Source organism: Callospermophilus lateralis, chromosome 3 (assembly GCF_048772815.1).
Source record: "Callospermophilus lateralis isolate mCalLat2 chromosome 3, mCalLat2.hap1, whole genome shotgun sequence".
Lineage (NCBI taxonomy): Eukaryota > Metazoa > Chordata > Mammalia > Rodentia > Sciuridae > Callospermophilus > Callospermophilus lateralis.
In genome coordinates, this window is record NC_135307.1 from 29,218,467 (window position 1) to 29,235,472 (window position 17,006).

Sequence of the window (17,006 nt, forward strand, 5' to 3'; positions counted from 1 at the left end):
AACCATGGATTCAAAATAATACTCCTAACATAATTGAAAGCAATCATAAGAAATTTATTGCTGACACCCCTCACTATGATGCCATCTAACGTTCCATCAGCCGTATCCCAAGGGAAAAATAATGATGAACTACCAGATGTGACCCAAAAGGTGCCCTAAGAGCCAAATGATCAAGACTCTGTGAATGTAGGTGTGTAGCTGCTATCATCAATAACAGACCTTTCCTTTCGTGTGTAAGGTGCCTGCAGAGAGCAGCTATGATGAAATAAAAACTATTGCTATTAGAAAATATTTAACAAACACGGAGACACTCAAACATAGCTGTACAATTGATGAAAGAATAAATCTTTCTTTTTGATTCCAGGCATTGAACTCAGGGGCGTTTAATCATGAGCCACATCCCCAACCCACTTTACTTTTTTATTTTGTGACAGGGTCTCACTAAGTTGCTTAGGGTCTCACTAAATTACTGAGGCTGGTCTTGAACTTGCAATCCTCCTGCCTCAGCCTCCAAATTGCTGGGATTAGAGGTGCCACTGGCTGAAAGTGTAAATATTTCTAGCATGTCTCATGGTATTTGCAAGAATCTATTTCAACAATAGAACAAATGAAGAACTAATTTTTTGTAAGTCACCAAAGAAAGGAAAAACCAGAGAACACATATTCTTAATAATAAATGACACTTTGGATAAAAATAAACTATCAAACAGTTCTTGTAACTGGTGGTATTCGATTGAATGAAAAGATCTGGGGAGCTGGGCATGGCTGGGCCTGGCAGACTGTACACATACCGTATGCCTGTCTCCCAAGCTTACTTGGGAGACTGAAGTGGGAGGATCACTTGAGCCCAAGGAGTTCAAGGGCAGCCTAGACAACGCAGCAAGGTTCTCATGTCAAAAGAAAAAAGAAAAAAGGGAGGAATTGGGGTAAGGTGATAGGGAAGGAAAGATAAACTTTTGTCAGAAGAGAGTCAAAGCCTACAGGAAATCATGTGTAGCTGACTTGGCAAAGCCAGGGGTATCTTTTTATGGAATTCTACATGGAATAGGGCCCATGAAAGTCACTTGTGCCCCTTGAGGACCACATCCTATGTTTTGGCACAAGAATTATGAAACTTAAAGATGAGTTCTGCCTGGTCTTGTTTTGTTTTTTTCAGTGTTGGGCATGGAACCCAGGACCCATACATGCTAGGCAAGAGCTCTACCACTGAGCTACATCCCCTGCTCCCTTTTAAATTTTTTTAAATAATTTTTATTTGTTTTAAATAGGTATATATGACAGTAGAATGCACTTTAATACCTCATATATAATGGAGTATGATTTCTCATTTTTCTGGGTATACATGTTGCAGAATCTCACTGGTCATATAGTTATAAATGTACATAGGGTAATAATGTGTGTTTTATTCTACTATTTTTCGTACCCACATACCCCTTCTCTCCCTTTACTCCCCCCCACCTAATTTAAAATAACTCTATTCTTCCCTAGGCCCCCCCACACACCCATTGTGAATTAGTATCCTCGTATCAGAGAAAACATTTGGTTTTTGGATTTTGGGGATTGGCTTGTTTTGTTTAGCATGATATTCTTCAGCTCTATATATTTACCAGCAAATGCCATAATTTCATTTAAGACTGGATAATATATATTTTATGTACATATACCACATCTTTTTATTCCATTCATCTGTTGAAGGTCATCTAGGTTGGTTCTATAGTTTAGCTATTGTGACTTGAGCTGATATAAACATTGATGTGGCTGCATCACTATAGTATGCTGATTTTAAGTCCTTTGGGTATGTACTGAGGAGTGGGATAACTGAGTCAAATGGTGGCTCCATTCCAAGTTTTCTGAGAAATCTCCATACTGCTTTCCATAACGGTTGCACCAATTTGAATTCCCACCAGCAAAGTATAAGTGTACCTTTTTCCCACATCCTCACATTTATTGTTGTTTATATTCTTGATAATTGTCATATTCTTGGTTTGGGGAAGGCCTCTCTGAAGTAGTATTTATGCTGAAATCATAAGGATGAAAATGAATAAAAAGTGGGGGGAGGGAAAAGGGGAGAAAGGGAGAAAGACATATTCACAAGAACCCTATGGTAACTACCATCATCCTCACTTTATAGATGAGGAAATATGCTTAGTGAAATCGCTGGGGTGAGATGAAATCTTAGAGTAGTTTTGATTTGCATTTCTCTTATTGCTAAAGGTGTTGAACATTTGCTCACATATTTGTTGATTGATTGTATTTCTTCTTCTATGAAATGTCTATTCACTTACTTAGCCCATTTATTGATTGGGTTTTGGTTTTATTGGTGTTGAGTTTTTTGAGTTCTTTATATATCCTGGAGATTAATGCTCTATCTGAGGTGCGGGTGGTAAAGATTTTCTCCCATTCTTTAGGTTCTCTCTTCCTGTTACTGGCTGTTTTCTTTGCTGAGAAGCTTTTTAGTTTGAATTCATCCCATTTATTGATTCTTAATTTTACTTCTTGTGCTGCAGGAGTCTTGTTAAGGAAGTTGGATCCTAAGCCAACATGGTGATTTTTCTTCTATTAGGCACAGGGTCTCTGGTCTAGTGCCTAAGAATTTGATCCACTTTGAGTTTCATGCAGGGTGAGAGATAGGAATTTAGTTTCATTTTGTTACACGTGGATTTCCAATTTTCCCAGCACCATTTAGTGAATAGGCTATCTTTTCTCCAGGGAATGTTTTTGGCATCTTTGTCTAGTATGAGGTAACTGTGTTTATGTGGGTTTGTCTCTGTGTCTTCTATTTTGTACCATTGTTCTAGGTGTCTGTTTTGGTGCCAATATCAGCTGTTTTTGTTACTATGGCTCTGTAGTATAGTTTGAGGTCTGGTATTGTGATGCCTCCTGCTTCATTCTTCTTACTAAGGATTGCTGTGGCTATTCTGGGTTTTTTATTTTTCCAAACAATTTTCATGGCTGCTTTTTTCTAGTTTTATGAAGAATGTCATTGGGATTTTAATTGGGATTGCATTAAATCTGTATGATGCTCTTGGTAGTATGGCCATTTTGACAACATTACTTCTGCCTATCCAGGAGCATGGGAGGTCTTTCCATCTTCTAAGGTCTTCAATTTCTTCCTTTAGTATTCTGTAATTTTCATTGTAGAGGTCTTTTACCTCTTTTGTTAGATTGATTCCCAAGTATTTTATTTTTTTTTTTTTGAAGCTATTTTTTGTGAGTGGGGTAGTTTTCTTAATTTCTCCTTCAGTAGATTTGTCACTGATGTATAGGAACACATGGGTGTTGATTTTCTATCCTGCTACTTTGCTGATTCATTTATGAGTTTTAGAAGTTCTCTGGTGGGATTTTTTGGCTCTTCTAAATATAGAATCATGTCATTGGCAAATAGTGATAACTTGATTTCTTCTTTTCCTACTTGTATCTCTTTAATTTTTTTCTCCTGTCTAATTGCTGTGGCTAGAGTTTCAAGGACATGTTGAATAGAAGCAGTGAAAGAGGACATCCTTGTCTTGTTCCAGTTTTTAGAGAGAATGCTTTCAGTTTTTCTCCATTTAGAATGATGTTGGCCTTGGTTTAGCATATATAGCTTTTATGATGTTGAGGTATGTTCCTACTATCCCTAGTTTTCCTAGTGTTTTGAACATGAAGGGGTATTATATTTTGTCTAATGCTTTTTCTGCATCTATTGAAATTATCATGTAATTCTTGTTTTTAAATCTATTGATATGATTAAATATGTTTATTGATTTCTGTATGTTGAATCAACCTTGCATCCCTGGGATGAACCCTACTTGATCGTGGGGAACTATCTTTTTAATATGTTTTTGTATGTGATTTGCCAGAATTTTATTGATAATTTTTGCATCTATGTTTATCAGGGATATTGATCTGAAGTTTTCTTTCTTTGATGTGTCTTTGTCTGGTTTTGGTATCAGAGTGATATTAGCCTCATAGAATGAGTTTGAAAGGGTTCTCTCCTTTTCTATATCATGGTCTACTTTGAGGAATATTGGTGTTAATTCTTCTTTGAAGCTCTTATAGAACTCAGCTGGATTCTGTCTGGTCCTGGGCTTTTCTTGATTGGTAGGTTTTTTTATATATAACTTTATTTTGTTTATTTATTTTTTATGTGGTGCTGGGGATAGAATCCAGTGCCTCGTACAAGCTAGGCAAGCTCTCTGCCACTAAGCTACAACCCTAGGCCCTTGATTGGTAGGCTTTTTGATGGCGTTTTTCTATTTCATTACTTGTAACTGATCTGTTTAAGTTATGTATGTCCTATGTTTGGGCATGTTATATGTCTCTAGAAATTTCTCGATGTCTTCAAGGTTTTGTATTTTATTGGAATATAAATTTTCAAGATAGTTTCTAATTATCTTCTGTATTTCAGTCGTGTTCATTGGGATATTTTCTTTTTCATCACATATTTTAGTAATTTGAGGTTTTTCTCTCTTTTTCTCTTCCTTGGTGTGGCTAGAGGTTTATCAATTTTATTTATTTTTTCAAAGAACCAGCTTTTTGTTTTGTCAATTTTTTTAGTTGCTTCTTTTGTTTCAATTTCATTGATTTAAGCTCTGATTTTTATTATATCCTGTCTTCTACTGTTTTTGGTGTTGATTTGTTTTTCCTTTTCTTGGGCTTTGAGTGTAATGTTAGGTCATTTATTTGTTGACTTTCTATTTATTTAATGAATGAGCTCAATGAACTTTCCTCTTCCCCCTGCCTTCATGATGTCCCAGAGATTTTGTTATGTTGTATCACTATTCTCATTTACCTCTAAGTATTTTTTTTAATTTAATCTCTGATTTCTTCAGTTATCCATTCATCATTCAATATTGTATTATTTAGTCTCCAGGTGTTACAGTAGCTTCTATTTTTTATTCTATGATTGATTTTTAATTTTATTCCATTATGATCTGATAGGCTGCAGGGCATTATCTCTATTTTTTTTTTTGTATTTACTAAGAGTTGCCTTATGGCATAATATATGGTCTATTTTAGAGAAGGGTCCATGTTCTGCTGAGAAAAAAAGAGTATTTGCTCATTCATGGATAAAATATTCTATATATGAATATTAAGTCTGAATTATTGATTGTATTGTTTAGATCTAGACTTTCTTTGTTTAGTTTTTGTTTGGAAGATCTATCCAGGATTGAGAGAGGAGTGTTTAAGTCTCCCAGTATTATTGTGTTGTGGTCTAGTCGAGTCTTAAAGTTGAGAAAGGTTTGTTTGATGTACATAGATGCTCCATTGTTTGGGGCATAAATATTTACAATTGTTATGTCTTGTTCATATATATTTCCCTTAAGCAGTATAAAATGTCCTTCTTTCGTCCTCCTTATTAACTTTGGCTTGAAGTCCACTTTATCTGATAGGAGGATAGAAATCCCTGCTTGTTTACATGATTCATGTGAGTGATATGTTTTTTCCCATCCTTTCACCTTTGGTCTGTGGATGTCTTTGCCTATGAGGTGAGTCTCTTGGAGACAGCATATTGTTGGGCCTTATTTTTTAATCCAATCTGCCAGTCTATCTATGGCTTTTGATTGATGAGTTTAGGCCATTGACATTCAAGATTATTATTGAGATGTGATTTGTGTTCTCAGTCATTTTGGTTTATTTCTGATTTTTAATTTGACTTAGTTTCTCCTTTGATTGACTATTCTTTTAGCTATTGACTATTCCTTTGTTCCTCTCTTTGCTGGTTTTCACTTTTTCCCCTCACTTCATCCTCATGGAATATTTTGTTGAGAATGTTCTGTGGTTCTGGCTTTCCACTTGTGAATTTTTTTGTTTATCTTGGGAGGTTATTTCATCTTCGAATCTGAAACTTAATTTTGCTGGATATAAAATTTTTGGTTGGCATTCATTTTCTTTCAGAGCTTTAAATATATGATTCTAGGACCTCCTAGTTTTGAGGGTCTGGGTTGAGAAATCATTTGAGATCTGAATTGGTTTCCCCTATATGTAATTTGATTTTTTTTTCTCCCACGGCCTTTAAGATATTATCCTTATTCTGTATTCTCATTATAATGTGTCTTAGTGTGGGTCTGCTGTAATTTTGTACATTTGGGGTTCTGTAAGCCTCTTGTATTTGATTTTCCATTTCATTTTTTAGTTTTGGGAAAATTTCTGATATTATATCATTGAAAAGATTGGGCATTCCTTTGGTTTGTATCTTTACTCCTTCATTTATCCTAATAACTCTTAAATTTGGTCTTTTCATGTTATCCCATAATTCTTGGATGTTCTTTTCATGGTTTCTTACCATCTTCTCTGCATGGTCAACTCTATTTTCAAGAGTATTCATTTTGTCTTCATTGCCTGAGGTTCTGTCTTCCAAGTGGTCTAGTCTGTTGGTGATGCTTTCTATTAAGTTTAAAATTTTGTTTATTGATTCCTTTATTTAGAGGACTTTTGCTTGTTTTTCCCCCCCACAATCTCTAACTCTTTAATGAAGTGGTCTTTTATTTCTTGTGGTTTCTTTTCCTTTGATTTCACTCCTTATACTATCCTTAGTTCACAGATCAGTTTATGTATAGTCTAAACTCCTTCTCTGACATTTCTTCGACTGTGTTGTCTTGATTCTGTCATTAGAGCATCTTGGTTTTTGGGGGCATTTTATTCCCTTGTTTTTTCATGTTTTTCATGTGTTTTCCCATCTAGTAGTATGGATCTCAGGCCACACAAATTCTACCAAGCAGACTTATAGTGTCCCTGAAGGTTTCCAGCACCTTGCCTTCAAGGGGGGAGACCAACATCAACAGCACCCAATGCAAACAACACACAGCCCCAAACCCACTAGATCCTGTCAAGACTTCCACAGTTTTCTTGCAACAGAGACCGATGAGTTCAATTACTATCCATATTATACACAGCAAATTTGCCAAAACGGTTCACAATTCTGTTCTCTCTGGACAAAGAGAGAACAGAAGTGTGCAGAATATGATGTTCATGAGGAAGGGAGAGGGAAGACCGAAGCAAAAATCTACAGTAAGAATGGATAAGGAATTGACAGAGACTGATGGTTAGCTGGAGAAAAGAAAAACAGAAAAACAGACAAGCAAAAGGAAAAATATATACAATTAAAAACTTAAAATGTAAGAATACATAACAAAACTGCAAAACACCATCCATATACCACAGTCCTCAACAAACTGATGTCTGAAAAATACCCAATCCCCAAAAACAGTAGAGATGCTAGAGAAGAGAAAAATATATATATTTAAAAATAAAAACAAAAGAAAGGAAAAAAATTCAATGGAAAACTCAAAAACTGTTTGCGTCAAGTTCAAAGTTTTCTCAGTCCTGTCTCTGATTCTTCATGCGATTGCCAGACCCAGACCAGCCTATGAAGACCCCCTCACTATCATGCTGATCTGGGTTTCAGATAACCCAGGCTTGGTCACATTGCAGTCCCAAGATCTCGATCCTGTTCCAATTTGCAGAGAGATCACCAGGGATGCGCTCACATAGAGGAGTGACCCTGAAAAGAAGCTGCAAGATGGTGGTCACCAGCACTCCCAGTGGAAGACTCTAGGAGCAGCCAATTTTGCAGACACCCTGATACTGGACACAAACAGAGGCAGCTGTACCCTGAGATGGCAGTGGTGGCAAACCTGCTGGCACCCTGCCCCCGTCCCCAGGCACTGGCCGGTGTCCCAAGGGAGCTGGCTGTGTGTAACCAAACCTTGCAGGCACTCTGGCAGTGGACCTCTTGGCAGCAGCAGCAGTGGGAGATGGGTCGTCGGCAGCGGCACAGGTGGTAGTGGCGCCCGGAGAAAAGACCTCCAGGCCACAGTAGTAGTGGCTTTAGGGGACAGTGGAGTAGATAGTAGCTTCGCCCAGAGAGAAGATCTCCTGGTGACAGTAGCAGTGGCATGGGGGACAGCAGAGTAGGTGGTAGCCACATCCAGGGAAAGGACCTCCAGGTGTGGTGGCAGCTGCAGCAGCTGCACTAGGAGAAATGACTTCTGGTGACTGTAGCAGAGGCGACTGGGGTATAGGAAGTGGGGTTGGCATCTGCCATTTTTAAAACTTTTAAACAAAAAGATGTCTCCTGCGCTTTCCAGCAAAGGCAGGAGTCTGTGAATAGCGTGCTACCTGCAGGAGCTCTCCAAGAAGGTGGGCGCACTCCGTCTCTCCATAGTAATGGAGATGTGCCCCTGTTTTATTTCATGTCAATTATTTGGGTTGTTGTTTCTCTGTGGAAAAGTGCGGGGGGGCATTGTGAAATCAAGGCAGGTTGTGCATCAGCTTAAAACACTGATAATCATTTCCTTGTTAGTCAATCTGCAATCAGACATCTCCTGTGTATCTGTAATTATTTTTTAAAAATAAGACCTGTTGAGACATATGTTATATTGCATAACATGAATGTAGTACAATATATACTATATGTAATATCATAACTCTATATTAGGTATATAGTCAGAAAAAAAGTATTTTCTTCTTTGTATTTTTATATCTTTATTTTATTTATTTATTTTTATGTGATGTTGTAGATCAAACCCAGTGCCTCACACGTGCTAGGCGAGCGCTCTACCGCTGAACCACAGCCCCAGTCCCTTCTTCTTTGTATTTTTGAAAACATTTTTAGTTCATAAAAATTGAATATATACACATATATACATAAGATATACAGCATGATGTTTTGAAATACGAATACACCGTGGAGTGGCTAACTGAAGCTAATTAGCATGCGTATTACTTTGCATGTAATATACATGTTAATTAGTTCAATTATTTTTTGGTATTTTTATTTTTGTGTTGAGTATACTTAAAATCTACCTTCTGCATGACTTTTCAAGTATATAATACATTGTTATTGATTATAGTCACCATGTCCTGGAATAGGTCTCTTGAATACTCCTCCTGTCTAACTGAAATTTGTACCCTTTGACTAAGATCGCCCTAACCTGACCCAGCCCCGGTAACCACATTCTCCTCTGATTCTGTGTGTTTGCCTTTTCATGTTCCACCCAGAGGAGAGATCGTGCTGTATTTGTCTTTCTGTGCCAGGCTTATTTCACTCAACATCATTTTGAACTCTAGCAAGGTGGCCGAGTGGAGCCTGGTGAGGGGGAGGCGGTGTAGTGGCCCAGGGTGATGGCTTAGGGGGCCGGGCCACAGAGCTGCTGAGTGGGCTGGACATCCAGACTGTGCCTCACTTCCCAGGGTGGGTGACAGAGGAGTCCAGGGGACCTCCAGTGAGGCCTGTCTGTACCTTCACTCCTCAGCCTCCCCAGTGATTGAAAATGGCCAGCTGGAATGTCCCCAGGGGTACAAGAGACTGAACCTCACTCACTGCCAAGGTAAGAATGACCCAGGCCAGGCTGGGCTGAAGTGGAAATGACCGGGCCTGCTCTGGGGGAGGCAACACTACCCCCAGGCCCAGAAAGGAGGAGTGTCTGTCACTTCCTGGATGGCCTCCACTGGCACCAGCTTGGGGAACCTATTGGGGCTGCTGGTTCTGGAGGCCAAAGGAGGCCAGGGACATTTGAGGGAGTCAAACTCCCTTCCTCCTTCCCATCTTCACCCTGCCCACCGAGAACATGGCCAGGTACCCCCCTGGGGCTGTGAGTGCTTCCTGGAAAGGGAGGAATTTCTACTGAGGCAAGAGGTGGAGTCAGCCTGAGCTGGTTCCCAACAAGGAACCTTTAGCTGTTCAGGCCTCCTTCCCACCTGCCTCACCCCACAGCCAGGAAAAGGAAAGAAGTTTATACAGGTGGCCTCGGTGGGGTGCCATGAAGCCCAGCCCTGCCCTGGCCAGGGCTCTGAGGGCCAGCTGAGGCTGAAGTGTTTGCATTATAGAATCCACAAAGGAGCCAGGCCCCTGAGCACCTTGAGACAAAGGGTGAAGGAGGGGCTCAGTATTGGCTTTGTCACTACTGGAAGTTAAGGGAGGGTGAGAAGTGGGACCTGGATGGCCAAGGGGCTAGAAGCCTTCTCTGAGGGGAAACTACTGCCACTGAGCAGAATCGGGCTCTGAGTGGGGGCCCTACTGAGATGTGGGCCTGTGATCTGAGCAAATGCCTCCTGCCAGTGAGAGGCTGCTGGGGCTGGTGAGGTCAGCAGGGAGTCCAGGCAGCTTCCCTTTGGAGAGCTTGGACAACTGGGCAAGTGGTCTGTATGGTTTGCTTTGGAGGAAGTGGGTTAGAGTCAGGTGATTGCCCAGATTGCCATCCTAGATCCCCTAGATCCCTCTTCAGGAGGGAAGAGCCCTAGGAAGCCTGGGTGACAGGCTATCCACTTGTGGGTACAGGCTATAGAAGGAATTTCTGGCACGAGGATAAGAAAAGGTGCTTGGACCAGGCAAAAGGGAAGGCCTCTGGCCCAGCCTAGCTCAGGGTCAGACTTTCTCCAAGGCAGTGGGCTAAGGGCCTAGTGAACAGCAGGTGCCGGGAGGGCTCTGTATTTTTGCCTTTGGTGGCACAATAGGACTGTTCATGTCTAAACAATTCCCAACATCCTCTCCTGCTAGTTTACCAGTCTGGAGTTTTATGACTATTTTCAGATTCTCAATGAGCTTTCTTCCCTTCCCCACACCCCCCCACTTTTGTTTTTCAATTTTTAAAAAAATTGTTGATGGACACAATACCTTTATTTATTTATTTATGTTTATGTGGTGCTGAAGATCGAACCCAGTGCCTCACTTGCACTAGGCAAGTGCTTTACCACTGAACCACAACCCTAGCCCCTTTCCCTCCCTTTTTAGAGCTCCTTTTTAGAGCTGGATACAGGATACCAAGCCCCTCCCCCACAGTCCTGTCCCCTCAACCAATCCTGGTCCCCATGTCTGGGAAGGAACCTGCCTATCCCTGCACCCACAAGCCCCATCCCTCCTCTCTATTTTCATTCCTATTTCCAAAGAATATTGAGTCCTGTGAGCAATATCACTGTGCTAGTTGCTAAATACACAGTAATAGGCAAGACCCAATTCCTGCCTCAGGTAAAGATGGCCCCCTAAACAAATTACAAATGAGAGAAGGTTCTTGACGGGTGCCATGGGATCCAGTGGTGGATTCCTATCCCAGACTGGGAGGATCAGGGAGAAGTGATACCCAAACCAAGACTTTAAAAATGAGCACAAGTTGGTCAGCTAAAGGGGGTACAGACCTTCTAGACAGAGGGAATAAGCACAGGGACAGTATGAGCTGGCTGGAGTGTCTGAGAGGTGCTGGGCACAGAAGGTAGGTAGCACAGGCAAGCCAGGATGTTATCAGAGCCACCTCCTCACCCACCGGCTTTGAAACATGGAAGAGAGCCTTGGATACCATGTTAAGGGCTAGGGGCTCCCTCTTAAAGTGACAAGGAGCTCTGAAGCTTCTCAAGTGAAGGGAGGCACATCAGGTTTGTGAGGAGATGTGTCACTCTGGACAATCTGGAAGCATGTGGATGGGTTTCCCTTCCCAGCTCTCAGTGATGTCTCCAGGTGCCTCTGCCCCAATGAGGTGTCCTACCAAGGCATGCTACCCCTTGGCGTCCAAATGGCATTATCTTTTGGCCCCCTCTTCCTGTGCCAATTTTCCTAAATCTTCAAGTGAGCCAGTGACTCATAGCTGGCTGCCTGGGTTATCTCCTAGCCCCAGGTGGCTGGCCCTGGCCTTTCATGCTCAGCATCTGTGCTGCTATCATGGTTCACAGAGGCACTGTCACCAAAATGTCCCCTGACTTCTTGGAGTGTGAGAGTTGGGACTTCCCCTTGGCAGGAAAAATATGCAGCTTGAGAAGTTCTAGACTAGATGGAGGAAGCTAATGCACCTTCCTGCCTGAGGAAGAGCACGAGCCCCCGCAGGCCTGTGGGTGTGCAGCCTGACTGAGGTGTTCACAAGGCCTGCAGACGTGCCCTCCTAGCCCTCTGCCTCAGCTTACCCTTGCTGACCCTGCTCCTCCTTTCCCAGCCCCTTCAGCACTATGCCCTGGCCTCCTTCTTCCTGTTCCCTTCCTGCAGACACTTCCCTAGGGTCTTGGGCTCCATAGATGTGCTCCGGTCCCTTGAGGAAGAGAATAAATCAAAAAGGACTTGGCTGTCATTTATCTCTCCAACCCAGACAGTCCCCTTTTCTGTTTCCTCTGCATGCTACTTACCAGAGTCACCAGGGCTGAGGAGCCTCAGTTTCTTTATAAAATGAGGACACATGGACCAACCTGGCAAATTGGTTTGTGAGAGTTAAATGGGATAGTGTACATCAAATACCCAGCCATGACAGCCATGCTCTAAACGTGAGCTCTTACTATTAGGACCATGCCAGTTATTGAACCAAGAAGTTTGCGATTTTTCTCTTAAATTGTCTGGTAGTTATTCCCATTTTTCAAATGAAGAAACTGAGGCACAGAGAGAAGCATCACACTTAAGAAATGGCAGCTCTGTTGCCATCTTGTCATTCTGTTTGGAGAAAGCATTCCTAGACCCCTGAGCAGCCCCTCCCTGTTGTCAGGCCTCAGTGGGACAGGTGCTTGGTCTCTCCTCCATCCCTACAGATATCAATGAGTGCTTGACCCTGGGCCTGTGCAAGGACTCAGAGTGCGTGAACACCCGGGGCAGCTACCTGTGCACGTGCAGACCTGGCCTCATGCTGGATCCATCGCGGAGCCGCTGTGTATGTGAGTGCTGGCAGGGACCAGAGGTGGGGAACACCCTCCAGGTGTACCAGCCAAGCCCAGAGCAGTATATTTCCCTGGGCCCTGTCACTCTCTGCCGAGGGCCGGTGTCTGCTACTCAGCCTGGAGTTGGAGCAATGAATCAAACTGATTGGCCCATCCTGAGGGAATAGAGAGAGGTAGTTACTGACTCAAGTTCTGCCTTGAGCTTTCCTTCTGGGGCTTTGCAGGTTGGAATTCAGGTTTTCCATTTCTTATTTTTCCTCTCTGATTATTTCTGTCCCATGTGCTGCCCCATTGACTTTGGGGTACACGTGTTACCCCTGTTGTAGCATTTGGTTGAGCCAAGGCTGCTTCTTAGCAGCCTGGTCACGTGGCTAAGTGACCTTTCTTAAAGGACCATACACAGATCAGTGGTGCAGCTGACTGTTCCCGGGCCTTTCCATAATCCTGTGGTCCCTTTTGGATGTCCATGAACATGTATACGTCATGAGTCATGAGCATTAACATGTGCGGGCACACATGTACACACAGGCAGCTCTGTTTCCAGTTACCTCTGTAGTTTTCAGCTGGGAGGGACTCAGGCTGGCAGCTCCTGCCCTACTTCCTAGTGGCAGAGCTGAAACACAACCCACAGGGGTTTTGTTGGGCAGGAAGGCCAGACCAGAGCTGAACAGACTGGTACTGACTGGCCCCTGGGATGCAGCCACTTCCGGCTCAGCGGGACTACCTGCAGCAGCCAACCCTTAGGTCTGCAAACTGCCTGGTACTGGGACTAGGAAGGCCACAGGGAGGAGTGAGACTCTGGTGCCACCCAGAGGGAGCAGCCCATGGGAAGGGCAGCTAGACCCAGTGTCTCCAGGTAGGAACCTTAGGAGGAGGACCTGGAGAGTGAGGGAGCCCAGAAAGGGAGAGCACATCCTGCTGCCCTCAGGAAACATCACAGGGGCAAGAAGCCTTGAGGGGCTTCCAACCCTTCCTTCTCCTCCACATCACTTAGGATTCCTTTATCAAGCACGTGTGTTCAACATCCAAGGTGACTTTGATTTATTAGGCCCAGAAAGAGACCCTTAATTCAGGGAAGCTCTTCATTTTCTCTCCCTCCTCAGTGTTACCCCTCCAGCCCCCTCCAGCGATTCCCCTCTCTGTAGGTGGAGGTGGCGGGGTGTTTCCCTTCCTCCTTTGCTACACTTGAGCAGGGTCAGCAAAGCAGTCTACAGGGGCCGGTCCCCACTGGGGTCATCTCCCCCTGGAACCCAATGGGACAGGACCCTTTCTTCCCAAAGGAGCAGGCTCTTAGAGGCAGAAACTGCTCCTGAATATCCAGGGCTCATAAACTGACTGACAATTGACCTGTGTGTAGCATGTGACCTTGACAAGTCACTCTCACATACCTTGCTCCTATCTCCACAACACGGTAAAGGTGTCTTAGTCAAGAGTCTCTGGGTTGCAGGCGACAGAAAACCAATACAAACCACCTTAAGTAAAACATAATTGATTGACAAAACTAGGAAGTGTTGGGGGCAAGTGTGGCCTCGCTGGTTGGATCTAGGCACCTGCAGCATGTCCCTGTGGTTTCTTGTTCTCTTTCCTGTGTCAGTTTCATAGCTCCTTCAAAGTGGCTGCCAGATGCTATGGTAAACCACATTCTGTCTTGCAAACTCAATTTAAAAATGAGAACCTCTTTTCTAACAACCCAGGTAAAGTCCCATAGCTTATTATCCTTGGGCCTTCCTAGGCAAGTGCCCATCCCTGACTCAATCACTGACCAGGGGTATGGACTATGCCTCCTTAGCCAGGAAGAGGGCCAAAGCTGGGAATGGGGCAGTATCTGTAGAAACCAGGATGCTTATACCAGAATATGGGGCACAGACACTGTACAGGCAGAAATAGAGGTGCCCACTACCAAGGCACATCATTATCATCCTTATTTTATACATGCTAAAGCCAAGGCCAAGGGAGTTGTATAGCTCAGTAGGCATAGGGATTTGAAGTTAGCCTGACCAAGGCACCCAGGCTCATGGAATCCTCAGCCTTGACTGTTGTCCTCTTCCCCCTTCCTCCACTCACCTGCAGAGGGTCTAGTCTGTCCTTTAATGAATCAAGTCTCTTACAACCTGGCATGGCCTCCACATCTTCCACTGAGATAATATATCAGAGACTATTCTTGTTATTTACTGTCAAAGTACAAGAAAGGGGGACACATGGGGACTTTAGTAAATACTGGAAAGAAGCAACTGGAGACAAGAAGCTTCATTCTTACTCCACGTGAGGAGGGAGAGCCCAGAGCCTCACCAAGTGGACAGCATGAGGAGACTCAGAAGTATTCTGCTCAGGCATTCCTCCCAAAGTTCTTGGGAGCATTTTTCAGGGTCCCCAGTTTCCAGACCAGGCTAGTCTGAGCACATGAAGCCAGACACACTTCTATCCGTGGCCCTCAGTCTGCACTTTGCCCCTCCCTCTGGCCACCTGCCATCACCATGGGTTGTGTCTGTTGCAGCGGACAAGGCCGTCTCCATGCAGCAGGGACTGTGCTACCGCTCCCTGGGGCCTGCCACCTGCACCCTGCCTCTGGCCCAGAAGATCACCAAGCAGATATGCTGCTGCAGCCGTGTAGGCAAAGCATGGGGCAGCAAGTGTGAGAAGTGTCCCCTGCCTGGCACAGGTAACCCCCTGTCCCCATCCCAGCTCTGGCTATCAAGGGGCTTCCTCAAAGTCAGTGACCGTTTCCCCAGCCTGGGTAGACCCTCTTAGGCCAGAAGACTCTTAGGAAGCCTGGGGCTTCCTCCTTCCTTGCTGCCACAGTTGTCCCATACAGGGAGGGAGGGGGAGGGGCCTGGTTTCCTGCAGGAACTGTGTCACTCAACTTGTCCTCTGGTGCTGGCTTTGCAGAGGCCTTCAGGGAAATCTGCCCTGCTGGCCATGGCTACACCTACTCAAGCTCAGACATCCGCCTGTCCATGAGGAAAGCTGAGGAGGAGGAACTGGCCGGACCCTCGAGGGAGCAAAGGCCCCTGCCCCAGCCAGCAGAGAGGCAGTCACTCCGGGCAGCCACCAACACCTGGCTTGAAGCTGGGACCGTCCCTGACAAGGGTATCTAGAGTGTGGGAGATATTCCCCTTTCCTTTAAGTTTTCAGCACCTCGAAGAAGCTTGAGGTGTTTATCCTGTGTTCCTGGGGTCCCATTTCTGGGGCATTAGGAAAGGGAACATGAAGCAGCAGTATGCAGCCCTGGGAGCCTTCTCTCATGGCCTGGCTTGACCAGAAGGCCCCATCCCCTTCCTTTCCTGTGTGGGGTCAACAAGTGCCACATCCCAGGGGGTTGCTTGTGGAGGTGGGAGAGGTCTGCAGCAATACTTCCCCAGCTGACCAGCCTCTCAATCCCCTGCCCAGCTATCCAGATTTTGGGTTTGGTGGTCACTGCGCTTGCAGGTGAATCCTGGAGCACCTGTAGGCTTTTGGTCCCCTGCCCTGGCCTTAGGGTCAGAGCACTAACCCCAGCTCGGTTGCCTAGGACTCAGAAAGTGCCCGGCCAGAAAAAGCCTGGGTCTGAAGCTCCTTGGCAGGTGCTATGGAAAACCATGAAGTCATGCCCAGGTTACTAAGCAACACTGAATTCAGGGAGCTGTGAGTGTATTAGGAACAAGCCAACTGTGCAATCACCAAAATGGGCCCAGGAATCTGGAACAGACAGGACAGGGAGGGCAGAGCCCCTGTTGTCATGAACGCGAGCACTCGCCAAACCTGGGGCAACTCCTCTCCATCTAGCACTGTTCCCTGGCCCTTCGCCCAAGGTAGGGGGCTGAGTGACCCATGTGTCCAGAAGGAGATGGCAGCTCAAGGAGGTGGGTCACAGGACTGATGGGGTGGACTGGCCTAGAGGGGTAGGACTTCTGTCACTGGAGGCCTTAAAGTAAATCAGAAGACTTCCCTTCACCAAGCAAGAGGCTGAGCTGGGCTACTTGCAGACTTGGACTTCTATGATGATCAGTCCCAGTGGGTAGGAAGGGCAGGCAGAGACAGGTAAGAAGAGTCGATCTGCTGCTCATCCTCTGGGGACACGATCAGGGGTGCAAACTGTGAAGCAGCCAGGCCACAGATGAAGGGCACAGAGCTGCTACTACTTTTCCCTAAGCTCATGTTCTAACCTTTACCTCCCCAGGTGACTCTCAGGCTGGCCAGGTGAGTAAGTCCTCCTACCAGGGAGAGGGTAAAAGTGGTAGAAAGTGGGAACTGTAAGCCACTAGAGCCCCAGGGAAGTGTCCCATGAAGGAGGAAAAGTAGAAGGATAGACTATTCTTCCAAGGACAGACTCTCCTCTCCACATCGTATTTTACTTGGGGAGATGATGAAGTGGCAGGGAGCGGGAGAGATGTTGATCCTAAGACCCCATTGTCCTCTCATAG

General features: G+C 44.6%; 1 protein-coding gene across 2 annotated transcripts in view; it reads left to right on the forward strand.

The window, feature by feature from the left end:
- The window catches only part of Ltbp2 (latent transforming growth factor beta binding protein 2), a 105,566-nt gene that overhangs the window by 62,771 nt on the left and 25,789 nt on the right, over positions 1 to 17,006 (forward strand). For both annotated transcript variants that reach the window (XM_077109017.1, XM_077109018.1), the window contains exons 10-14: positions 9,237 to 9,311; positions 12,481 to 12,603; positions 15,101 to 15,265; positions 15,493 to 15,693; positions 16,763 to 16,782. In XM_077109017.1, the coding sequence (XP_076965132.1) occupies positions 9,237 to 9,311; positions 12,481 to 12,603; positions 15,101 to 15,265; positions 15,493 to 15,693; positions 16,763 to 16,782 (584 nt within the window). The remainder of the gene's footprint in view (positions 1 to 9,236; positions 9,312 to 12,480; positions 12,604 to 15,100; positions 15,266 to 15,492; positions 15,694 to 16,762; positions 16,783 to 17,006) is intronic.